The sequence below is a fragment of the Leptonychotes weddellii genome, chromosome X (genome assembly GCF_054177405.1).
Source record: "Leptonychotes weddellii isolate Sample4059 chromosome X, ASM5417740v2, whole genome shotgun sequence".
NCBI lineage: Eukaryota > Metazoa > Chordata > Mammalia > Carnivora > Phocidae > Leptonychotes > Leptonychotes weddellii.
The window spans coordinates 33,828,051-33,854,924 of record NC_138385.1 but is presented as its reverse complement, the minus strand read 5'-3'; the positions used below and the strand labels follow the sequence as shown (position 1 = coordinate 33,854,924).

The window sequence follows — 26,874 nt, the reverse complement described above, 5'->3', positions numbered from 1 at the left end:
AATTAGACTAATTAGGCTAATATTAACCTAAAGTGTCTTAATGTGTACCACATAGTAAGTGTTAAATAAATGATAACTGATTTTCCACAGGATCTGTAGTCTCTTGTAATATAATTCAGTGAAATCTAATTGCCTTTCCTTAGGCATAATAATTTGTATTTTTCCTTTTTGATTATCTTTCTTCATCTTTGGTCTTTACCATAAAGTGGAAAGATGACTTAAAAGAACTTATTTCTAAAGGTATTGGCTAGACATGTCGGTTAAATATGCATATACCAATATTTGATATATTAAAAAAACAGATACAATTCCTTAAATAGTGTTATCTGACTAGAGATGAAAAGGACCAAAAGAGAGACAGGAAAATGGGGGAGTGGAAGTAGTTCTAAAGAGAAATTAAAACTAAGCGTCAACAAGAAAGCAGGTTTATCTGTAGCCGTAGGGGAGAACTGTTAAAACTACTTTGAGCATTTTGATTTCCTAGGAAGCTTCTTAAGGTTTTTAATTATTAAATTATTTATTGGGTTGAAACTAAATATTTATATATGTTACATATATGTAAGTTTATTATTCCTAAATTGATTTGAGGGGTTCTTTTCTACCCAAAGGAAATTTAAATAAATACTTCAAATATTTCAGGAAATACAGCATGCCATTTAGTAAATTTAAGGGAACAAGTGAATAACTTAGCTATTCCAACAATGTTTTGCCTCCGCATTCCTTGGCGCAAACAGGGACCTCAATGAAGCGTCCCTCATGGGAGTTGCCTGTGGAAATCTTACTGAAGAGGTCCAAGTCCCAATTCAGGATTCAGGCTCCCCTCCCTTCTATTTTTTTTTTAAATCAACTTTTTTTGAAGTATAGTTTACATACAATAAACTGCATCCATTTTAAGTGTACAATTACTGCATTTTGACAAGTGTGTGCACCCACAATAATTAAGGTATAGAATAGTTTCATTACCCCAGAAAGTTCACCTATGCCCCTTTCCAGTAAAATCTTGCCCTGTCTTTGTACCCTGGAGGTCACTGATCTGCTATCTATCTTTCACTGTGAATGTTTATGTCCAAGTCATTTTGTATACATATTTTTCATTTCTTTTGGGTAGATACAAAGGAATGGAATGTATAATATATTTAACATTACAAGAAACTGCTGAAATATTTGTCAAAGTGATTATACTATTTTACATTCCCACTAGCAGTGTATGGGATCCTTTTAATTGTAGCCATCCTAGTGGATATGAGGGGGTATCTTGTTTTATTTTGATTTTCCTGATGCTGAGCATATGTTCATGTAGTTAGTGGCCATTCAAATATCCTCTTTCGTGAAGTGTCTTCTGTAATCTTCGCCTATTTAAAAAAATTGTATTGCTTGTCTTCTTAAATTGAAAATTTTTATATTCTGAATACAAATTCTTTGTCATATGTACACTCACACACACGTAGTATTTTTCCCATTCTACAGGTTGTATTTTCTTTCCCTTAGCAGTATGTTTCAATTAGATTTTTAAAAATTTTGATGAGGTCTAGTTTATCAGTTTTTTCTTTTATCATTATTGCTTTTTGTGTCATGTATAAGAAGCCTTTAACTACATGAAAGTTTTCAATTTTGCCTATTTTTCTTCTATATGTTTGATACTTTTAGCTTTTGAACCTTTTAGAGTTATTTTGTGTATAGTACATAGGATCCTGGTTCAGTTCTTTAAAAAAATTTATTGTGAAATTCACATAATATAAAATTAACCATTTAACATGAATAATTCAGTTACATTTAGTACATTCACCATGTTATGCAACCGCTGCCTTTATCTAGATCCAAACAGTTTTATTGCTCTAAAATAGAACCTCATACTTAAGCAGTTTCTCTCTGTTTCCAATCCCCACCCCCAGCCCCTAGAAACCACCAATCTGCATTCTGTCTCTGTGGATTTAACCTATTCTGGATATTTCATATAAATGGAATAATACATTATGTGACCTTTTGTGTCTGGCTGCTTTTACTTAGAATGATGTTTTTGGGGTTCATCCCCATCATATCATCTAGCAGTACTTCATTCCTTTTTATGGTTGAATAATATTGCATTTTATGAATATACTACATTTTGTTTATCCATATCCATTATGGACATCTGAGCCATTCTTTAAGCAATTGTGAATAACACTGCTATGAACACATACATATATATATACTTATTTGAGTACCTGTTTTCAGTACTTTGGGGTATATACCTAGGAGTAGAATTACTGGGCCATATAGTAATTCTGTCTTTTTGAGGGACCACCACACTGTTTTCTTCAGGGGCTGAACCATTTTAAATTCCTACCAGCAATGCCTGCGCATCTCAATTTCCCCACCTCCTTCCAACAGTTTTTATTTTGTTTTATTGTTATTACTATTATCATTGTATTATGGCCATCTTAGTTTGTTAATGAAGTACTTCTTCATTATGGTTTTGATTTGCATTTTCTTAATGACTAATGATGTTGAGTATCTTTTCATGTGCTTGTTCCCTATTTGTATATCCTCTTTGGAAAAATGTCTATTCAAGGCCTTTGCCTATTTTTTAATTGGACTGTTTGTCTTTTTCTTGTTGAGTTATAAGACTTCTGTATATATTCTGGATACTTAAGAGATACATGATTTGCAAATATTTTCTCCCATTCTGGAGGTCATCTTTTCACTTTCTTAATAATATCCTCTTATGCACAGAAGTTTTAAATTTTCGTGAAGTCCAATTTGTTTATTTATTTTCTTTTGTTGCTCATATCTTGGTGTCATATCTAAGATTCCATTGTCAAACCTAACATCATGAAGATTTACTCCTGTGATTTCTTACAAGATTTTTATAGTTTTAGATTTTATATTTAGGTCATTGATCCATTTTGAATTAGTTTTTGTAAATGACATGAGGTAGAGAGCCAATTTTATTTCTTTGCATGTGGATATGCAGTTGTCCCAGCACTATTTGTTGAAGAAACTATTCTTTTCCCATTGGATTGTCTAGGTACCCTTGTCAAAAATCAATTCACCATAGATGTATGGGTTTATTTCTGGACTCTCAATTCCATTCTACTAGCTATTTGTTTGTCCTTATGCCAGTACCAACCATAGCTTTATAGTAACTTTTGATATTGAGGTATGTGAGTCCTCCCAACTTTCTTTTCCTTTTCTAGATTATTGTGGCTATTTGGGGCCCCTTGCAATTCCATATAAATTTGAGAATCAACTTTTCCATTTTTGCTCAAAAGGCTGTTGGGATTTTGATAAGGATTTCGCTGAATCTGTAGATTGCTTTGGGTGGCATTGCCATCTTAATATTGTTGAGTCTTCCAATTCAGGAACAAAAGTTGTCTTTCCATTTATTTAGGTCTTTTTCCCCCCTTTTTTTTTTTAAATTTTATTTATTTATTTGACAGAGAGAGAGCACTAGAGCAGGAGCACAAGCAGGGGGAGTGGGAGAGGAAGAAGCAGGCTTCCCGCGGAGTAGGGAGCCCAAGGCGGGGCTCGATGCCAGAGGCAGAAGCTTAATGACTGAGCCACCTAGGCGCCCCTCCCTTTTTTTTTTTTTTAAAGTAAACTCTAGCCTCAACGTGGGGCTTGAACTCATGACCCTGAGATCAAGAGTTGCATGCTCTACCGACTGAGCCATTCTCTACTCTGCCAGCCAGGCACCCCTATTTAGGTCTTTTAAAATTTCCTTCATCAGTGTTTTCTCTGTACATGTCTTTCATTTACTTGGTTAAATTTATTCCTAGATATTTTATTCTTTTGGATGGTATTACAAATTGAATTGTTTTCTTAATTTCTTTTTCAGATTGTTCATTATGATTATATAGAAACAAAATTGATTTTTTGTGTTCATGTTGTACTCTAGGACTTTGCTGAACTCATTTTTTAGCTCTAATATTTTATTTGTAGATTCTTCAAAACTTTCTATATAGAGGATCATGTCATCTGAAACAGACATAGTTTTACTTCCTTTCAAATTTGGATATATTTTATTTCTTTCTTTACCCAATTACTCTGGCAAAGGCTTCTGGTACCATGTTGAATAGAAATGATGAAAGCAAGCATTCTTGTCTTACACCTGATCTTGGAGGAAAAACTTTCAATCTTTCACCATTGAGTATTGAGATAGTTGTGAGTTTTTCATAAGTACTTTTTATCATGTTAAGAAAGTTTTCGTCTAGTCCTAATTTCTGAGTGCATTTATCATGAAAGGGTGTTGGACTTTGTCATATGTATTTTCTGTATCAATTAAGATGATCACTTGGTTTTTTCTCCTTGTTCTGTTAATGTGGTTTTTTCTCCTTGTTTTGTTAATGTGGCCTATTATATCAATTAATTTTCTTATGTTGAACCACTCTTGCATTTCTGGGATAAATTTCACCAGGTCATGGCGTATAACCCTTTTTGTGTTCTATTAGATTCAGTTTGCTAGTAGTTTGTTGAGATTTTTTGCATCTGTTTTTTGTAGGGAGTATTGGTCTATAATTTTCTTTAGTGTCTTTGTCTGGCTTTGGTTATCAGGATAATATTGCCTTCATAGAATGAGTTAGGTTGTATTACCTCCTCTTCTACTTTTGGAAGAGTTTGAGAAGAACTGGTGTTAAGTTTTCTTTAAATATTTGGTAGAATTCTCCAGTGAAGCTATCTGATTGTGGACTTTACTTTGTTGTGAGTTTTTTTATTACTGATTCAATGTCTTTACTTGTTACAGCTTGTTCAGATTCTCTATTTCTTTTCTTTTTATTTTATTTAATTATGAAATATAATTCACATAAGATGTTATCTTAGTTTCAGGTGTACAACATAGTGATTTGACAATTCTATACATTATTCAGTGCTCACCACTGTAAGTGTGGTCACCGTCTGTCACCATACATTATTACAGTATTATTGACTATATTCCTTATGCTTATTTTCATCTCTGAGATTTATGTATAACTGTAAGTTTGTATATTTAAATCCCCTTTATCTATTTTACCCATCCCCCCCCACCTCCCCTTTAGCAACTGCTAGCTTGTTCTCTGTATTTAAGGGTCTGTTTGTGCTTTTATTTGATCACTTGTTTTGTTTTTTCGATTCCACATATGAGTGAAATCATATGGTATTTGTCTTTCTCTGACTTATTTCACTTAGCATAATATCCTCTAGGTCCATACACACTGGCACAAATGGCAAGATCTCATTCTTTTTTATGGCTGATAGTATTTTATTCTGTATACCACATCTTCTTTATCCATTCAACTAGTTTTTTAAGTTTTTATTTAAATTCCAGCTAGTTAGCATACAGTGTAATATTAGTTTCAGATATACAATATAGTGATTCAACACTTCTGTACAATACCTGGTGCTCATTATAACAAGTATACTTCTTAATCCCCATCTCCTATTTAACCCATCCACTCACCCACCTCCCCTCTGGTGACCATCAGTTTGTTTTCTATAGTTAAGAGCCTGTTTCCTCATTTGCCTCTCTCTCTTTTCTTTCCCCCCATGTTCGCTTGTTTTGTTTCTTAAATTCCACGTAAGAGTGAAATCACATGGTATTTTTCTTTCTCTGCTTAGGATAGTACTCTCTAGCTCCATCTCTGTTTCTTCTTGAATTAGTTTTGATAGTCTGTGTTTTTAAGAATTTGTTCATTTCATCTAAGTTGTCTAATTTTTTGGGTGTATAAGTATTTATAGTATTCTCTTATAATCCTTTTTATTTCTATAAGGTTGGTAATAATGTTATATCTTTTATTATTTATTTCAGTTATTTACATCTTCTCTAATTTTTTATTTTGTTGATCTTTCCAAAGAACCAGTTTTGGTTTCATTGATTTTCTCCATTGTTTTTCTATTCTCTGTATTACTTATCTCCACTCTGATTTTTAGAATTTACTTCCTTCTGCTAGCTTTGCATTTAGTTTGCTCTTCTTTTCTGGTTTTTCTAAGGTGCAGAGGTAGGTTACTGATTGATTAAGATCTTCCTTTTTTAATGTAGGCATTTACTGCTATAAATTTCCCTGTCACCACTCCCTTTACTGCATCCCTTAAGTTGTGGTATGTTGTGTTTTCATATTCATTCTTCTCTGAGTGTTTTCTAATTTCCTTTGTGATTTTTTTCTTTGACCTTTTATTGTTTAAGAGTGCATTGTTTGAGGGGCGCCTGGGTGGCTCAGTTGTTAAGCGTCTGCCTTCGGCTTGGGTCGTGGTCCCAGGGTCCTGGGATCGAGGCCTGCATCAGGACTCCCTGCTCTGCGGGAAGCCTGCTTCTCCCTCTCCCATTCGCCTTGCTTGTGTTTCCTTTCTTGCTGTGTCTCTCTCTGTCAAATAAATAAAATCTTTTTTTTTAAAAAAAGAAGAGTGCATTGTTTGATTTTCATGTCCGGTTTTTCTCCTTTTATTGAAATCTAGCTTCATTCCATTGTGGTTGGAGAATATACTTTGTAGGATTTCAGTATTTGTATATTTATTGAGGTTGGTTTTGTGGCCTGTATAGGTTCTATCTTGAAGAATGTTCCATGTGCACTTGAGAAGAATGTGTATTCTGCTCTAGAGTGAAGTGTCCTATATTTGTCTTTTAGGCCTAGGTTTAAGGTATTGTTCAACACCTTTATTTTCTTATTAATCTTCTGTCTAGATGTCTTGTCCATTTTTGAAACTTGGTTATTGAAGTCTCCAACTATTATTGTACAGCTATCTAATTCTGTCTTTAAGCCTGTCAGTATTTGCTTCATATATTAGGGGCTCTTTTGTTTGGTATGTATGTTTATAATTGTTATAAATTATTGATGCATTAACTTAAAAAATATGTACAAGATAATGTCATTCTTTGTGTCTTGTAACAGATTTTGGCTTAAAGTCTAGTTTGTCTGATATTATAGCCAGCCACTCTAGCTCTCTTTTGGTCATTATTTGCATGGAATATCTTTTTTCTTTTTTTAACTTTGAATCCATTCTGCCAATCTCTGCCTTTTGATTGGAGAGTTTAATCCATTTACATTTTAAGTAGTTACTTATAAAAGGGATTTACTATTGCTGTTTTGCTATTTGTTTTCTGTATGTCCTTACACCCTTTTTACCTTTCATTTTCTCCATTCATTTCTTTTGTGTTTTTTTTTTTTAAGATTTTTTTTTTTATTTTTTTTTTATTTTTTTATTCATGAGAGACAGAGCGAGAGAGAAAGGCAGAGGGAGAAGCAGGCTCCCAAGGAGCAGGGAGCCCGATGCGGGACTCGATCCCAGGACCCTGAGATCATGACCTGAGCCGAAGGCAGACGCTTAACCATCTGAGCCACCCAGGCGCCCCTTTCTTTTGTGTTTAATAGATTTTTTTGTATTGTACCATTTTTATTCTCTTTTCATTTCCTTTTATTTATTCCTTTTACATATTTTCTTAGTAGTTACCCCGGGGATTAAAATTAATGTACTGGGTCGCCTGGGTGGCTCAGTTGGTTAAGTGTCTGCCTTCAGCTCAGGTCATGACCCCAGAGTCCTGGGATCGAACCCTGCATTGGGCTCCTTGCTCAGTGGAGAGCCTGCTTCTCCCTCTCTCCCCTGCTCGTGCTCTATCTCTCGCTATTTCTCTCTCAAATAAATTCTTTAAAAATATAATAAAATAAAATGAATTGACTAAATTTATAACAGTCTGATTTGAATTGATACCATATTGTTCTTCTTACAGGTTACATCTGTAATACATTGTGTGCCCTGTAACATATATTTATAATTACCTTTTTATGCATTTGGTTTTTAAATTATATAGGAAATAAAAAGAGGAGTTACAAACTGAAAATATAACATACTGGCTTTTTTTTTTTTTTTTTAAAGATTTTATTTATTTATTTGAGAGAGAGAATGAGATAGAGAGCATGAGGGGGGGAGGGTCAGAGAGAGAGGCAGACTCCCCGCTGAGCAGGGAGCCCGATGTGGGACTTGATCCCGGGACTCCAGAATCATGACCCGAGCCGAAGGCAGTCGCTTAACCAACTGAGCCACCCGGGCACCCCCATACTGGCTTTTATATTTACCTCTATAGCTACCTTTACCAGAGATCTTTATTTCTTCATAAAGTTCTGAGTTACTGTCTTGTGTCCTTTCATTTCAGCTTGAAGAAATTCCTTTAGCATTTCTTTTTTTTAAATTATGTTAATCACCATACATTACATCATTAGTTTCTGATGTAGTGTTCCATGAACCTTTAGCATTTCTTGTATGGCAGTTCTATTGGTAATGAACACCCTCAGGTTTTATTTATCTAAGCATGTCTTAATTTTAGCTCCATTTTTGAAGGATGGTTTTTGCTAGATAGGGAATTCTTGATTTTCAGTGTTCTTTTACTTTTGGTACTTAAATATGTCATTCCACTGCCTTTTGGCCACCATGGTTTTTGATGAGAAATCAGCTATTTGTTGAAAATCTCTTCTTTGTGTTGAGTTGCTTCTCTTTTGCAGCTTTACAGATTCCATTTGTCTTTTTCTTTGACAGTTTGATTAGAATGTGTCTTGGATCTCTTTGAGTTGTCCTACCTGGCGTTCATTGAACTTCTTGAATGTGTAGATTCATGTATAATCAAACTTGGGAATTTTGCAGCTACTATTTCTTAAAATATTCTTAAAAAGAATATTTAAGGACACCTGGGTGGCTCAGTTGCTTAAGCGTCTGAGTCTTGATTTCAGCTTAGGTCATAATTTCAGGGTTGTGAGATTAAGCCCCACGTCAGGCTCTGCACTGAGTGTGGAGCCTGCTTGAGATTCTCTCTCTCTCTCCCCCACTGCCCCTCCCTAGCCCCCTCACGTGCACTCTCCCTCTCTCAAAATAAATAAATAAAAATATTTTTTAAAAAAATATTTAAATATTCTTTTCTGTTTTCTTTGGTACTTTTTTTTTTAAAAGATTTTATTTATTTATTTGAGAGAGAGAGAGAGAGCACATGAGAGGGGGGGAGGGTCAGAGGGAGAAGCAGACTCCCTGCTGAGCAGGGAGCCCGATGCGGAACTCGATCCTGGGACTCCAGGATCATGACCTGAGCCGAAGGCAGTCGCTTAATCAACTGAGCCACCCAGGCGCCCTTCTTTGGTACTTCTAAAATGTATATTTTGTTCAGATTGATGGTGTCCCATAGATCTCCTGGCTCTGCTCATTTATCTCCATTCTTTTCTTTCTGCCACTCATACTGGGTAATATCAATTGTTGTATCTTCAAGTTTATTGATTTTTTTCTTCTGCCTGCTGATATCTGATGTTAAACACCTCTACTGAAGTTTTAATTTCAAATATTGTGCTTTTTAGCTCTGGAATTTCTATTTGGTTCCTCTTTGTACTTCTCTGATGTTGATATTTTCCTTCTGTTCACATATTGTTTTTCTGGTTTCATTTAGTTCTTGGTCCATGGTTTTCTTTAGGTCTTTGAGTATATTTAAAACAATTGTTTTGAAGTCTTTGTCTAGCTTTTTTGCAATGGGTTTGCCACCAGAACACAGGTGTCATGAAAACCACCACTGAACCCAAACCAAAATGGGAAAGGAAAAGACTCCTATCAACATTGTCATTGTCATCATTGGACATGTAGATTTGGGCAAGTCTGCCACTACTGGTGGTCATCTGATCTACAAATGTGGTGGAATCAACAAAAGAACTATCAAAAAATTTGAAAAGGAGGCTGCTGAGTTGGGCAAGGACTCCTTCAAGTATGCCTGGGTCTTGGATACTGAAAGCTGAACATGAATGTGATATCACCATTGAAAATTTGAAACCAACAAGTATTATGTGACCATCATTGATGCCCCAGGATACAGAGACTTTATAAAAAACATGATTACAGTCACATCTCAGCCTGACTATGCTGTCCTGATTGTGGCTGCTGGTGTTGGTGAATTTGAAGCAGGTATCTCTAAGAACCCGCAGACCCGTAAGCATGTCCTTCTTGCTTACACAGTGGGTGTACAATAGTTATTTGTTGGTGTTAACAAATGGATTCTACTGAGCCACCCTACAGCCAGAAGAGATATGAATAAATTGTTAAGGAAGTCAGTACCCACATTAGGAAAATTGGCTACAACCCTGAGACAGTGGGCATTTGTGCCAATTTCTGGTTGGAATGGTGACAACATGCTGGAGCCAAGTGCTAACATGCCTTGGTTCAAGGGATGGAAAGTCACCCATAAAGATGGGAATGCCAGTGGAACCACACTGCTTGAAGCTCTGGATTGCATTCTGCCACCAGCTCATCCAGCTGACAAGCCCTTGCGTCTGCCCCTCCAGGACGTCTACAAAATTGGTGGTATTGGTACTGTCCCTGTGAGCGGAGTGGAGACTAGTGTTCTTAAACCTGACATGGTAGTCACCTTTGCACCAGTCGATGTTAAATGTTAAAACTGAAGTAAAGTCTGTTGAAATGCACTGTGAAGCTTTGAGTGAGGCTCTTCCTGGGGACAATGTGGGTTTCAGTGTCAAGAATGTATCTGTCTGGGTGCCTAGGTGGCTCAGTTGTTAAGCGTCTGCCTTCGGCTCAGGTCATGATCCCAGGGTCCTGGGATCGAGCCCCACATCAGGCTCCCTGCTCCACGGGAAGCCTGCTTCTCCCTCTCCCACTCCCCCTGCTTGTGTTCCCTCTCTTGCAGTGTCTCTCTCTGTCAAATAAATAAATAAAATCTTTAAAAAAAAAAAAAGAATGTATCTGTCAAAGATGTTCGTTATCCTGAACCATCGAGGCCAAATCAGTGCTGGATATGTACCTGTGATGGATTGTCACACAGCTCACATTGCTTGCAAGTTTGCTGAGCTGAAGGAGAAGATTGATTGTTATTCTGGAAAAAAGCTGGAAGATGGTCCCAAGTTACTCAAATCTGGTGATGCTCCCATCGTTGATAGGGTTCCTGGCAAGCCTATATGTGTTAAGAGCTTCTCTGACTATCCTCCTCTGGGCCATTTTGCTGTTGGTGACATGAGACAGACAGTGGCTGTGGGTGTCATCAAAGCAGTGGACAAGAAGGCAGCTGGAGCAGACAAGGTCACCAAGTCTGCCCAGAAAGGTCAGAAGGCTAAATGAATATTATCCCCAATACCTGCCACCCCAGTCTTAATCAGTGGTGGAAGAACGGTCTCAGAACTGTGTGTCAGTGGGCCATTTAAGTTAATAGTAGAAGACTGGTTAATGATAGCAATGCATTGTAAAACCTTTGGACGGAAAGGAGAATTTTTTGTGGACCATTTGTTGTGTGTGTGTGTGTGTGTGTGTGTGTTTGTGTATGGCAATTTTAAGTTATTAGTTTTTAAAATCAGTACTTTTTAATGGAAACAACTTGACCAAAAATCTGTCACAGAATTTTGAGACCCATTAAAACAAAAGTTTAATGAGAAAAAAATATATATAAAAATAAAGTCTTTGTCTAATAACCAGCATTTGGACTTTATCAGTGATAATTCCTGTCAGTTATTTTTTTTTTTCTTAAACGGGCTACACTTTCCTTTTACTTTGTAATATTTGGTTGAAAGCAGTATTTGATTATTTTAAATGTGGTAACTGGAAATCAGACTTTGCCCTTTACCAGAGTTTCCTTTTTTTTTTAAATTTTTTATTGTTATGTTAATCACCATACATTACATCATTAATTTTAGATGTAGTGTTCCATGATTCATTGTTTGTGCATAACACCCAATGCTCCATGCAGAACGTGCCCTCTTTAATACCCATCACCAGGCTAACCCATCCTCCCACCCCCCTCCCCTCTAGAACCCTCAGTTTGTTTTTCAGAGTCCATCGTCTCTCATGGTTCATCTCCCCCTCCGATCTCCCCCTGTTCATTCTTCCCCTCCTGCTATCTTCTTCTTTTTTTTTTTTTCCTTAACATATATTGCATTGTTTCAGAGGTACAGATCTGAGATTCAACAGTCTTGCACAATTCACACAGAGTTTCCTTGTTTTTATTGTTGAGGGCTGCCATTATTCATTTGTTTAGTGGCTTTTACAACCTGTTTATGCAGAGCCTCTATCCCTTGTCATGTATGGTACTGAAATCTGTGTTCCTTTAACTTGTGCTCAGATAGTGTTTTGATAGATATTTCTCTGAATGCCAGGAACCAATAAAAGAGAGAAAAGGAGAACAAAAGAAAAAAAACAGAAGGAAGAAAAAATATCTCCTGTCTCTGTGCGTTGGCTCTGTGTTATGGCACTCCTTTAACACTTAGCCAGGACATTTGCAACTCTGCCTTAGGTTTCACTCCCTGCTTATATTGTGCTTAGAGATCAGCTAGAGTGAAAGCTTAAGTTTTTCTTAGGTCTTTCCTGAGCGTAGGTCCTCCCCTGGGCATATACCTGGCTTTTTAAATTCCTCAGTATACATGGGCATTTTTCAATGCCCTATTTTTTCCAAAAAGCTCCACTGCTTTTCCTCCCAGGCTTTTGGCATCTTATTCATATGCCTCACCTTCAGTCTTTTGCCCTTGGCAACTGTGGTTTGTTCATTTACTTTACATTGGTTTTTCACAATGCCTACAGCTCGACTGTCCTGTGTCTTTTCCAGGTTAGGTAAAACAAAGATAAATGCCTTGCATCAGTCCTTCAGGTGGTCCCCAGACAGGTTAGAACAGACAAACAATTCTTCGTGAACAAAATCTGCTCTGCTGTCCCTGGTACCAGGGACAAGGGTCCCACAGTGAACGTGGCTACCCTCTTAAAAAGTGCCACTGAGCCAGGGAGGCAGCTGGGTAAGGACAAGCAAAAGCACCACAGCCCTTTTCTACCACTTTTAATTTGTATTTTTCTTGATTCAAAGTTTATTTGGTTGTTGTAAACCTTGGATCATTTTCCAGAGTTCTGACAAATTTGGTTTTGACAGTTCCTTCTTAATTTTTTGATGTTTCTGCAGAGGGACAGGTGCTTAGAGTTTCCTACTCCACCGTTTCACTGATGTCCAAAAAAATTTTTAATACGTTCTTTCACTGTTTTTTGGAAACACAATCCATTCCCTATTGAGTTACTTTTCACTTTCTGGATCCTCTACTCTGTTTTGTTAATCTGCTTGCCTATCCTTACACTAATATCACACTGTCTTGATTATGGTAGCTTTATGGTAAGGCTTGAAATCAGGCAGTGCATGTTTGTTTGGATTGTGTTTAATCTGTAGACTAATCGACATTAACAATATTGAATCTTTCTTTACATGTCTGTGGTATATTTACTTTTTAGGTATTTAATTTTCCTTGGTGATGAAAAAATTTACATTTCAGTGTACCAGTTTTATTATTTTTTGTAGTAACTTTTTATAGATTCTTCAGATTTTCCTATATGCCATTTTTGAAAAGAGACAGTTTTACTTTTCCCTCTCCATTCCCTCTATTAGTTGTTTACTTTGCCTGTTCTGGATAGGACCTCCAGTATAATATTCAGTAGAAGCAGGGAGAGCAAAGTGATGAGATTAGTCATTTATGCCTTGTTCCGCTTATTAGAAGGAAAGCATTCAGTTTTTTACCATTAAATGTGATGGCAGTTCAATGGTTCTCAATAGGTGGGGAAACTTTGCCCATAGAGGACAATTGGCAATGTCTGGAAACATTATTGGTTGTTATGATTGGGGGCTGTTATTGGCATCTACTGGTAGAGGCCAGAGATGCTGCTAAACATCCCACAATGCACAGTACCCCCACCCACCTAGTCTGCATGACAAAGAATCATCCAGGCCAAAATGTCAGTAGTGCTGCTGCTGAGAAACTCTGTTAGTTGTGGGTTTTATGTGCTGCCTTTTATCAGATTAAAGAAGTTAGCTTTTATTCCTAGTTTGGTGAGAGTTTTAATCAAAAATGACTACTAAAATTCTGCATCTACAGAGGTGATTATATAGTAGTTTTTCTTTTATTGTATTTATAGAGGGAATTACTATCTTCATCCATTCAGGTTGCTATAAGAAAGTATCATAGACGGGGGGAAAAATTTATTTCTCAGTTTTGGAGGCTGGAAAATCCAAGATCAGAGTGCTGGCAGAGTCGGTGTCTGGTGAAGTCCCCCCTCCTGGTTCATAGACAGCTGGATCTGGATCTTGCATCAAAATGTGGATCATGGAAATGCACTTGACTTATTTGGGATTTGTGTGACTAAACTGGCTCAAAGAGTCTCACATTGGGAAATGTGGAAAATAATTTTTATGCCTTTGTTGATTATCTCATTACAATTGGGCTGGAAAATACTATACAATATGACTTCATTTTAGCTTGATTACATCTGCAAAGACCCTACTTCCAAATAAGGTCACATTCTGAGGTCATGAGGTGGACATGAATCTTGGGAGGACTAGTCAAACCAGTACACCATGCATAAGAAAAATTTTTTTAATTTAAATTTTTAGTTAACGTACAGTGCAATATTGGTTTCTGGAGTACTATTCAGTGATTCATCACATACAACACCCAGTGCTCATCACAACAGGTGCCCCCCTTTTTTTTCAGGTGGGGGCAGAGGGAGAAAGAATCTTAAGCAGGTTCCATGCCCAGCACAGAGCCTGATGCAAGGCTCAATCTCACAACCCTGAGATCATGACCTGAGTTAAAATCAAGAGTTGGACGTTAACAGACTGAGTCACCCAGGTGCCCCACAACAAGTGCCCTCTTTAATACCCATCACCCATCTAGACCATCCCCCACCCACCTCCTTCCGTCACCCCTCAGTTTGTTCTTTATTATTAAGATTCTCTTATGGTTTGTTTCCCTCTCTCCTTTTTCCCCCTTCCCATATGTTCATCTGTTTTCTTATAATTCCATGTGAGTGAGATCATACGGTATTTGTCTTTCTCTGACTGACTTATTTCACTTAGCATAATATGCTCTAGCTCCATCCATGTCATTGCAAATGGCAAGATTTCATTCTTTTTGATGGCTGAGTAGTATTCCATTGGAGATAGCTAGATAGATAGATAGATAGATAGATAGATAGATAGATAGATAGATGATAGATATAGATACACACACACACACACCACATCTTTATTCATTCTTCTGTTGATGGACATTTGGGCTCTCTCCATAGTTTGGCTATTGCATTCCCTCCGAATCTGTATTTTGGATCCTTTGGGTAAATACCTAGTAGAGCAATTGCTAGATCATAGGGTAGTTCTATTTTTAACTTTTTGAGGAACCTCTAGAGTGGCTACACCAAGAAAATTTTTTATTTATGCTTTCAAAAAAGATACCTTGAAAATATTTTCATTTTAATATCCTTTGGTCTAAATGCCAAATCTAAATAGTCCTATATGCAAATGTTCAAATGCACTGTCTAAGATTCATAAAGGATTTCCCAAAATTTTCAAAACAAGAAAATGTGGAAGAATATGGTATCACTGTTATTTTTTTCTAAGATTCATATAGGATTTCCCAAAGTTTTCAAAACAAGAAAATGTGGAAGAATATGATATCAGTTATTTTTTTCTGATTTAAATTTATCAAAATAAAGCAAATGATCATTACATTAGAAAGTGTTTGGAGGAGGAGGTTTGTGAGACAGTCATCAAACTTTTGCATTCCAGTACATATGCCGGCTTGACTAGTACATAATCTCCTCACCCTCAAAAAGCCCACAGTTCTGTTGAGAAACAAATTACAATATGGCATGATGAGTGCAATAGTAGAATTGTACATAGGGCACAGAACAAAATAATTATCTATATTGAGTTCTAAAACTCTGTGTGTGTGTGTGTGTGTGTGTGTGTGTGTGTAAGACAGAGGCGTGGGGAGAGGGAGAAAGAGAGGGTGAGAGAGAGAGAGAAAAGAGTTAACTGATAGTTTTTAAAGGAAAAATAAGTAAATCAAAGTTGTTTATTCTGTATACACTAATGCAAAACTAATCACCCTCATGGTGTTGTAATATAGTTCCACCATATGTCCACAGTGTTGATTTATTTATTCCAAACTGTCAATTGTCTGACCAAGTATTCTCTTTTGGATCTGGAGGAGCTGCTAAAGGTAAAGCTCTCATATAGCTAATCGGGAAACTTCAGTGGGGAAATACTTAGAATATGTAGAATACGTAACAATACTTATAATAACTTGAAAAATTACAATACCATGAAATAAACATCAGCCTGATTAACTGCTCATTTTGTAACTGAAATAAATTGGTTCCCTTGGTTCTTACCCTGCCCCAAGGTGTTTTTTAGACAGGAGAAATTAGCTGTAATAATTTGCTGAAGAAGATGTGCTGTGCTGCTTTGGATTGTTTTTCTTTTTCTTCCCCCTCCCCACCTCTTGCTCCATTTACATTTATTTTTGATTAGGTAATACATTCAGGTAGTTCAAATTTTGATAGTTATAAAAGTCTATACAATTAAAAGTTTCCCACTCTTTGTGCCCAGCCGCATAATTCTCCTTCCCAGAGGCATCCTGTGTTAACTTTTCTTGTTTTTCCTTTTAGAGCTATTTCATGCATATATAAGCATGGGCGCTTACAAACATACATGCACTTACTTATGTTTCCTTATTTTTACACATTTATTTATGTTTCCTTGTTTTTATACATTTTCTGTACTTTGCTTAAGATCATTCTATATTAGTACATAAAGAGCTATGGCTGTGTAGTATTATTCAATTGTATGGATATGCCATGATTTATTTAACCAATCCTCTATTGAGAAATACGTAGCTTGTTTCCTGACTTTTGCTATTATATTTCTGCAACGAATAACCTTGTAATAGGTCATTTCAGATGTGTACTATCTGTAGGATAAATTTCTAGAAATGGAATTGCTAGGTTGGATGGTATGTGCCTTTGTCATTTTGATAGATATTGCCAAATTGTCCTCCATAGAGGTTGTACCAATTTACACTTACACTGGCAATAGATAAAAGTGCTTGTTTCTCCAACACTCACCAACACATTGTGCTATCAAACATTATATCTTTGCTAATATAATAGGTGAAAAAATGATATCTCATTGTGGTTTTAATTTGCATTTATGTTCTGAGTAAGGTTGAACATCTTTTCATATATTTAAGACCCTGTGATATTTATAAAAAATAATTCCCTTTTTATGATGGTTGGTATGCTACTGGATTGATGGCACAATATCTTTTCTCCTTAACTTATACCTATAGGCATGTTTTTTTACATAAGAGAACAAAGGTAATTCCAAAGAGCACCTTTAGGTCAAATAAACTCTAAGCCAGAACATTTTACGTGTTTTAAAAAATCACTAGCTTTTTACAATTAACTCATTTTACACTAACATATCATAGTTGACAAACAACTGGACCAATATCTCCTCATAATTTGAAATGATGTAAATTACTTATAAGAAATTTAAGTCAACATTTTGTTACTTCTTATTATATATTGTACTTAAAAAATTTTTATATCTTGGGGCACCTGGGTGGCTCAGTTGGTTAAGCAACTGCCTTCGGCTCAGGTCATGATCCCAGGGTCCTGGGATCGAGTCCCACATCGGGCTCCCGGCTCAGCAGGAAGCCTGCTTCTCCCTCTCCCACTCCCCCTGCTTGTGTTCCTGCTCTCGCTGTCTCTGTCTCTGTCAAATAAATAATAAATAAAATCTTTAAAAAAAAAATTTTTATATCTTAAGAAAAATAGAATTATTCTTTACTTAGAAACCAATGTGTTAGAATTTACAGAGAATTATTTAAAATTATATGTTCTCATTTGAAATACGTGTTTGCAGTTTCCTTTCTCAATGCTTAAGACACATTATAGGAAGGTTAGAAGTTCACTGTATATTTAAATGTGTTGGCTGATTCATAAGTGGCTCTGGACTCTTGCATCATACAACAAATTGTTCTCAGAGCTTTGTCTGTGGCACTGTATATCACTTCTATTATAGCACTTATCAATGTCTGCCATGTATCATCATTAGTTATTTATGTGTCTGCCTTTCTCACTAGATTGTGAACTTCTAGAGGATATAATTTGCATTCCCCTTTTGCATTAGCTTATAGCTTTGCATAAACTCCATACGTATAAAATGTTTGTTGAATTGAATTGAATCACATTTACATTGGGGTTCTAAGGTTAAATTTTTAAAAACACTTTTCTACATATTTTTTTATTTCATTTTTATGTAATGTCTTATTCTTTTTTTTTTTTTTTTAATTTAACTTATTCCTTTTTTATTGGATGTCATTTTTAAAGAAACATCAGGTCTGGTTGCTCTTCTAGTACCTCCAGTGTGAGAGTGAGCATCTTTGCCTTGAACTCTTCTGTTTCCCATCTCTCAGGGATCATGATCCTTTGTTTCCTGATGTCCACTGTCTTGAAAACTGTGGTGGGCACCAGTACTGCTTGTCTCTACCAGGTTTATATCATACTGGACAGAATTGGCCCTCTGAAGGTGGCCCTTCCTGAAAAGGAAGTAGAGGGCTCCAATGATAAGAGTTCCTAGAAGAAGGGTCAATGCCACAAAAGCTGCAAACAGGTCACTTTTAGTTTGGATGCTGGAGCTTGGGAGAAAAACTTCTTCACAACGAGCTCCTGTATAATTTTCAATGCATCTACAAAATGGGCTGGGAATAGTAGGTACCACATAACAAATCCCTCCATTCAGGCAAAATGACCTGTGACTGGGACCACAGGGCTCTTCGTGATCTGTTGACATCTTAATTTTTAAATAGTTTCATTTTCTTGGTCAAAAGTTTAGGGTTGAAAAACAGCACCTCCAAAGACATTTTGGTATGGGATATCATGCCAATTACAGCCACATTAGAAGCAGGTGTATCCACGCCACGGCGCCGGCACGCTGCGTTCGAGCCCTGCTGGCGGCCCAGCCTCCGCCCCCTCTGTAATGTCTTATTCTAATGCTGCTCAAGTTTCCTTTCTGCTAATATTATTGACTTTGTATTGAAAAGAATTACCAAAGTGCTTCTCTAATAATAGCATTGAAGAGGTAGATTTTTTTATTGTACATATTTCCTTACTCTTCTTCATTTTCTTCCATCAAAGTCCAACTTTAATTCTAACCACAGGCAGTTCTAAATATTTACTGGACAGTGGTGGGTAGATTGGACATTGTGGTAAGGTATATGCATTGATTGATCTCGCTAAGATTCTCAATTTATGTAGGCAATTTGAAATGTGAAATTAAAGTTATGGTCATTACTAATATTAAGTAATTTAGAAGATTCTATAACAGAGTGAACAACTTTTCAAATGGCTCTTTTTAACTTAAATTTTTATTAAAATAATTGTGGATTCACATGCAGTTCTAAGAAATAATATAGAGAGATCCTTTGTACACTTTACCTATTTCTTCCCAGTGGTGATACCTTGCAAAACTATTGTATAATATCACAACCAGGATGTTAATATTAACACAAAATTATTATTATTATTATTTCACCATATTTACTTGTGTTCATTTGTGTGTGTGTTTTAGTTCTGTACAATTTTATTACATATATAGATTCATGTATCCTCCACCACAGTTAAAATACTGCACAGTTCCAACACCACAAGGATATCTGTATTGTGCTTTTATAACCACACACACCCCCATGCCCCACCCCCACTACCCTAACTCATAGCAACCCATAATCTGTTCTCTATTTCTAAAATTTTGTCCTTTCAAAAATGTTATATAAATGCAATAATATAGTATGTAACTTTATGTGATTAGCATTTTGATCAGCATAATTCCCTGGAGATATATATCCAAGTTCTTCTGATTATCAATAATTTATTCCTTTTTATTGCTGAGTAATATTCCATGTTATGTATGTACCACAGTTTGTTGAATCATTCACATATTGAAAGAAATCTGGGTTGATTCCAGTTTGGGGCTATTACAAATAAAGCTGCTATGAATATTACTGTACAGGTTTTTGTGTAAACAGAAATTTTCATTTCTTGGGCTAAATGACCAGGGGTATAATTGCTGGGTCATATGGTAGTTGCATATTTGCTTTTCTAAGATACTGTCAAACTGTCACAGAGTAGCATTCTCTCTTTTTTAAAGATTTTATTTATTCATTTGACAGAGAGAGAGAGCACAAGCAGGGGGGGCGGCAGGCAGAGGGAGAAGCAGGCTTCCCGCCGAGCAGGGAGCCTGATGTGGGACTTGATCCCAGTACTCTGGGATCATGACCTGAGCCCAAGGCAGACGCTTAACCGACTGAGCCACCCAGGCGCCCCCAGAGTAGCATTCTTATCCTATATGAGTGAACCAGTTTCTCCTCACCCTCACTGGCATATGCTGTTCTCACTATTTTTTATTTTAGCTGTTCTTATAGGTGTGTAGTGACAGCTTAATTTGGTTTCAGTTTGTGATTCTCTAATGGCTAATGATGTTGAACATCTTTTGATGTGCTTGGTTGCCATCTTTATATCCTCTTCAGTGAAATGGCGCTTCATTGTGTTTTGCCCATTTTCTAATTGGACTGTTTGTTTCTTCTTTTTACTATTGAGTTTTTGTGTTTTTTATATATTCTAGATTCCAGTCCTTTGTTGGATATGTGGTTTGTAAATATTTTTTTTCCAATCTGTAGCTTGTCTTTTCATCTTCTAAACAGGATCTTTTGCAGAGCAAAAGATTTAAAATTTGATGAAGTCCAATTATTCAATATCTTCTTTTTATGAGTTGTGCTTATGGTGTTATCTAAGAACTCTTCACCTAGCCCTAGATACTAAAGATTTTTTGAAAGTTTTATAGTTTCATTTCTAACATTTAAGTCCATGATCCATTTTTAATTTCCCCAGTACAATTTGTTGAAAAGGCTATCTTTTCTCCATTGAAGTGCTTTTTATACTTTCATAACAAAAAATCACCTGGGTTTATTTGTGTGAATCTATTCCTTAGTGTTTACTCTGTTCAATTGATCTAGAGGTCTATTTTTTCACCAATAACATACTGTTAGCTATATAGTAAGCCTTAATATTAAGCAGACTGATTCCTCCCACTTTATTCTTTTTTCTCAAGGTAGTTTTAGGTATTCTAGGGCCTGTGTTATATAAATTTTATAATTAGCTTATGTCTATAAATCCTTGCTGGAATTTTAATTGGAATTGAATCAAACCTACAGATCAATTTGGGAGAATTGGCATATGTAGGATGTAGAGTCTTCCAATCCATGAGCATGGTATGGCACTCCATTATTTAGATTTTTTTCTACCCATAATAGTCTCTTTTGTGTTTTCCTTGTTTTGATGTCAGATGAAAGTGCATACATTAACATGGATTTCAAATTTTTAGGCTTGCTGAGAATGATAAAACTCATTAATACTCATTTACTATTTATTTACTTATTCATTCATTCATTCATTCATTCACTCATTCACAATGCAGATATATTTATCTTGCTCCTTGTAATTAAGAGATAATATATTTTTACAGTATTAATATTGATTTTAAAGGTTATAACCCTATAAATAAATGAGAAATTGACTGTACTAAAGAAAGGACATTAATATAGACTAAGGAAGTTTTGTAATGATATTTACTGTAAAGATTTTTTTCTCTGGTACAAAATAAATATGGGCTGAGGGAGGGATTACTGACTAAAGGAATAGGACTTAGGGGGGATGTAATCTTTGAAAAATTTCTTATTTGGCAATTTTAACCCCAGAATCAAAAGAAATTGAGGGTATGGAGCGAGTCAACTCAGGAGGTATGAGTAAGTCATTATTTAGGAGAGAATAGAAATATGAGGGCTGTACTGGAGATTTCCTTTTATGGAATAATGCAAACATTTAGGTAAGTTTATAACTCTTCCTTGAAATAGGAGTAACTATTTTGCTTGAGTTTTCTTGAGTTAATTATTCATTCAACAAGTATTTATGGAGCCATTACTACTTTCTCTGCATTTTGTCTGGACCTGTCGGTATATAGATGTTATAAAAACAATATCCAAAGACCCAGCAGTCACTGGCTCCCTTCTCAGTACCTGCTCCCAGTGGTCCTGAGGGCATGTGGGCCAGGGGCAGCCCCAAAGAATAGGAGGCGGAGGGAGAGCAGGTGTGCAGGTCTGTGTCTTGGCTGTGTACTCGCTGAGAGAAATGGGAGGGGGAGAATGCAAGGATAGGCCCAGGAGCCATGGCGTCCAAAGAGAAACAAGCAGTGAAAAATCTCAATTTGGAAAATGCCCAGCAGGAAAACGAAAGAGAACAGGGCCCCATGCAGAATGTAAAGGAATCATGCAGTTGGAGAGGAGGGTGAAGGCCAGAAGCCTGGAGGAAATGTCAGGCTGGGGTGAATGAGACGGCTTGTCTCTAATTTTCAATGAGCCATACCTAACAGGCATATTGACCACAGTGAAGTGGGAGATGATGTGGAGAAGTTCATAGGGCAGATGATGGGAATCAGTAGAAAGACTAAGGAGCAGCAAATGAGGCATCATAAGCACTTCCAAACTCCTGAACCTGATTATCATTATGGCTTTTGCCTTATACCTTGAATCCTAAGGTTTTCCCCAAGGTTAATAATGTGTCCTCTGCTCTACAAGATTGTAGTTTTGTGATTTACTTTCTCTGTAATCTTTTTGGTATTTCCACTTAGAAGTTTGTAATTAAATATTGTTTTGTCTCAGTGTAAACCTTTCTGTCCAGTAGGGCAATTTCACCCAGTTTTAGGAAAAATTATTATTTTCATAATATGAAATTAATAAAGCAGTTTAAAAAGCAAAAAAAAGGTAGGATCCCTGAGTTCATGGAATTTATAATGTAATATATATAATATAGCAAAATAACAGCATCTATAGATTTTTTCCAGCAGATAAATGGTATGATAAATTTATTATTTGAATACATCTATTTACAGATATTAGTAGCCAGTACAAGAAGGAATACCAACCTTGTATATCAGTTTTCAAGTTACAGGGATATTTCTGATTTTACTGTTTTTTAAGGTTTTGAAATCTACGTATCTGAAGTTATTGATTTGATTGGCAAATGAATTATGACTTAAATAGGTATTTTCTAAGCCATTAATACACAGCATTTTAAATATATTTGATGAATTGGCAATATATGTCAAAAAGAAAGGCATGGGGTGCTTGGGTGGCTCAGTCGATTAAGTGTCCGACTCTTGATTTCAGCTCAGATCATGATCTTGGAGTCCTGAGATCAAGCCCCATGTCAGGCTCCCTGCTCATCGGGCGTTCTACTTGAGATTTCTCTTCCTCTCTCTCTGCTCCTCCCCACTGTGCACGCTCTGTCTCTCTCTAAAAATAAATAAGTCTTTTAATAAAAAAAAAGGAAAGGCATATATAACCTTTGGTATGAGAAATCTGACATAAATAAGTGGCTGATAATGTTAAAAATATGAGTTGCCTTGTATTTTCCTCCTCTTTCATAAGAGATCAAGGAGTCTATAGGAGCCTGTGTAAAGTTCATATTAAAATAGATACCCTCCAGGGTCCCTGGGTGGCTCAGTTGGTTAAGTAGCTGCCTTTAGCTCAGTCGTGATCCTGGGGTCCTGGGACCAAGCCCCGCATCGGGCTCCCTGCTCAGCCGGGAGTTGGCTTCTCCCTCTCTCTCTCCCTCTGACCCCCATTCTCGTGCTCTCTCTCTCTCTCTCTCAAATAAATAAAATCTTTAATAAAATACATATCCTGGAAAGCAAAATAAGTATGCTTCCTGACATGTGACAGTTGAAACCCACTATAAAATATGTTTTAGATTGAATGGCATGTTAATAGGAATATTGGGAATGATTATATATTTGAAACCATTGATTCCTTTGTACATTTCATTTGTTAGAGCACAACTGTTTATTTTTCACTATTTTTTATTTTTTAAAAATATCTTACATATTGGGGCACCTGGGTGGCTCATTCGGTTAAGCGTCTGCCTTCGGCTAAGGTCATGATCCCAGGGTCCTGGGATTGAGGCCCACATCGGGCTCCCTGCTCAGCAGGGAGCCTGCTTCTCCCTCTCCTCCCCACTCGTGCCCTCTATCGCTATCTCTATTTCTCTCTCAAATAGAGCAATAACTTTTTTTAAAAAAAAATTCAAAAAAATATTTTATTTTATTTTAGAGAGAGAGAACATGAGAGCATGGGAGTGGGGCGGGCAGAGGGAGAGGGAGAGAATCTCAAGCAGACTGTGCTGAGTGGCAGAGCTGGGGGGGGGAGAGAGGGAGGGGGTTAATCTCATCACCTTGAGATTATGACTTGAGCTGAAACCAAGAGTCAGATACTTACCTGACTGAGCCACCTAGGCACCCCAAAATATAGTTTTTTCAAACAAATTAATGCAATGTGATTTGTTTCAACCTTTATTTTTAAGATTTTATTTATTTGAGAGAGAGAGTGAGTGAAAGAGAGAGCACGAGTGGGGGGAGGTGCAGAGGGAGAGGGAGAAGTAGACTCCCCACCAAGCAGGGAGCCTGGTGCTGGGCTCAATCCCAGGACCCTGGGATCATGACCTGAGCTGAAGGCAGATGTTTAACTGACTGAGCCACCCAGGCACCCCATGAATCTTTCTTTTTTTAAATAAAGATTTTATTTATTTATTTGAAAGAGAAAGAGAGAGGGAGCACAAGCAGGGGGAGGGGCAGAGGGAGAGGGGCAATTAGACTCCCCACTGAACAGGGAGCCTGATGCAGGGCTTGATCCCAGGACCCTGAGATCATGACCTGAGCTGAAGTCAGAAACTTAACAGACTGAGCCACCCAGGCACCCCTATTTGTTTGAATCTTGATTGGAGAAAAACAGTCTGTTTATTTTAGGAAAGTGTAGGAATACTCTGGGTTATGAGACATAGATATCCAGTCTACCCCAAGATATGGGTGGGTTGGTTACTGTAGAATGGAACTATAGAGCATTCAAGAAGTGAGGCAGCAAAGAGAAGATAACTTGTTTTTGAGCTTCAAGATTCCATATTATCTATTTGTATTTATTTTGTTCTTTTTTTCTCGTCCTCATACTTTTTGTTCCCTCTTAATATTGGCTTGCATATGGCCGACATAGCCTTTGAGGCCATTCTCTATCGTGACCTCTTGGCTTCATTCCCATTGCTACCTAGGTTAATCTCTTGCTGTTTTGTAGTTCAAATTCATGGGAGGAAATCTAATCAATCTGTTTGGTATGTTTATTTTTTCATGCTGGCCCCCTCCTAGTCTACTGGCCAGCCAAAGGATTGATTGTTTTTGAGTTACCTTGCTCCTTCCTATTCTATAATTACCTATAATCATGCATGAGAATTCTGGATCATGTAGTATAAAACATGACTGCCTGTGGCTGCCCTTGTGTAGGGACATTGGTCAGGACCATTTCACTTAGCAAGGACTTGCGTTGTCACTATGATTAATAATAATAAAGGATAGTTTATGAAAATATGATACCTTCAGATAGGTTTATTTAGGCCTAAAAAACAGTTTTTAGGAAGAATATCTATACTGTATTATAGTTATCTGGGGTATAATGTTGATTCGGAGTTGTCTTAGTTCTTGTTTTTAGAAAGTGGCTGATACCCTAAAGTTTACATTGCACATATTTCTCTTAGAAAAATGGACAAAATTTCAGATCTTCCTCTTACGATATTTATGTATATTGTATAAATATAACAAAATGTAAATCGTTTGGATACTCTCTACCATTAGTTCATTATCTAATTTGAACCTCATTAACTTTACAGAGATAACTAATTGGTTTGGCTTATCTATTCAGGCCTGTGTCAACATTTGTGTAGACTGAGCCAAGAATACAAATGCAACTGTTCATACCATATGTGTAAAACTTAAAAAATTTTTAAACCAAGTTAACAAACTATTAAGTAAAATAATGTTGTAGTCCCACATTTTGACATATGCCTTTATAATGAGCTGGAAGGTTAGGTTTCAAGTTTAGAATTCTCAAACTCCTCACAGTTTAACACTGGAATATGATTGCCCTGGGAAATCTGACTCCTAGTCCTTGGCTGGCCTCCTCTATTCAATACCTGACTCTGTCTTGCCTGAGGGACTTCATTGTAATGTTATGTTTCCTTCCAGCCTATGTGTACAAGCTCTGTCCATGGTCCCTATCACCAGCTTCCTTTGACAATCCAGTAGGCACATAGATAGCAAGATCCTCCCTCCAGAACAGCACTTCAAAATGGGTTCCAAGAGAGAATTAAGCCATAATACCCCAAGGCATTCATTGGATAAAAATAATAAAATGTTACCAGTCTTGTACCATATTTGAGAGAATGGGCAAAATGGTTACATGAATAATTTTCTTTAGGGCTTAAGAAAGGCTACTGGGCTGAGAACGGCTGGTGGAGAGTAGACCTGAAGAAGAGTTCTGTGTGGGCTCATGAAAGTGGCTTGGGGATATTTGGGCAGGGAATTTCAAGATCTTGGGTACTCAAATTATGATCTGGAAGGGGGAGGCACAGGCTTCTGGTGGTTTTTTCCCTTTGGCCCTGCAGAATCTTCTCTCCTAGAACTGGGAGCAGCTGAGGAATGGCTAGTGTGGGGTCTGCTAAATTATGGGGCCCTCTTTGCCCATATCACAGTGTGGTACTTCATCCATTAATTGTTTTTCACATTTTACCTATTAGATGCTATGCTAATTTTTTTGGCTTGAAAATGTGTTTAGATGTAATCAGGCTTGGTTCCAATGAACATGGCAGAGTTAGAGAATGCCAAAAATCCATCTTTCCACAAAAGCAGCAAATAAACTAGCAAATATTCTCAGAATCAACTTACTGGCATTCTGGAAACTAATAAAAAATTTACAGCAACCAGGCAAATGTTTAATCAAAGAAAAAGCAGTTACTTTTTTTTTTTTTTAAAGATTTTATTTATTTATTTGAGACAGAGAGAATGAGAGAGAGAGAGCACATGAGAGGGGGGAGGGTCAGAGGGAGAAGCAGACTCCCTGCCGAGCAGGGAGCCCGATGCGGGACTCGATCCCGGGACTCCAGGATCATGACCTGAGCCGAAGGCAGTCGCTTAACCAACTGAGCCACCCAGGC

The 26,874-nt window shown here is 36.8% G+C and overlaps 2 protein-coding genes and 1 pseudogene across 2 annotated transcripts in view; 2 read left to right on the top strand and 1 right to left on the bottom strand.

The window, feature by feature from the left end:
* COL4A5 (collagen type IV alpha 5 chain) overlaps nt 1-26,874 on the top strand; it is a 213,472-nt gene that overhangs the window by 15,853 nt on the left and 170,745 nt on the right. The window lies entirely within an intron of this gene.
* On the bottom strand, nt 18,097-18,755 carry LOC145717955 (pro-neuregulin-4, membrane-bound isoform-like). Its single transcript, XM_081809410.1, has one exon. It carries the CDS (start codon nt 18,578-18,580, stop codon nt 18,200-18,202), a length of 381 nt encoding a protein of 126 aa, XP_081665536.1. The 5' UTR covers nt 18,581-18,755; the 3' UTR covers nt 18,097-18,199.
* Nucleotides 21,421-22,790, top strand: LOC145717954 (protein BEX4-like; annotated as a pseudogene).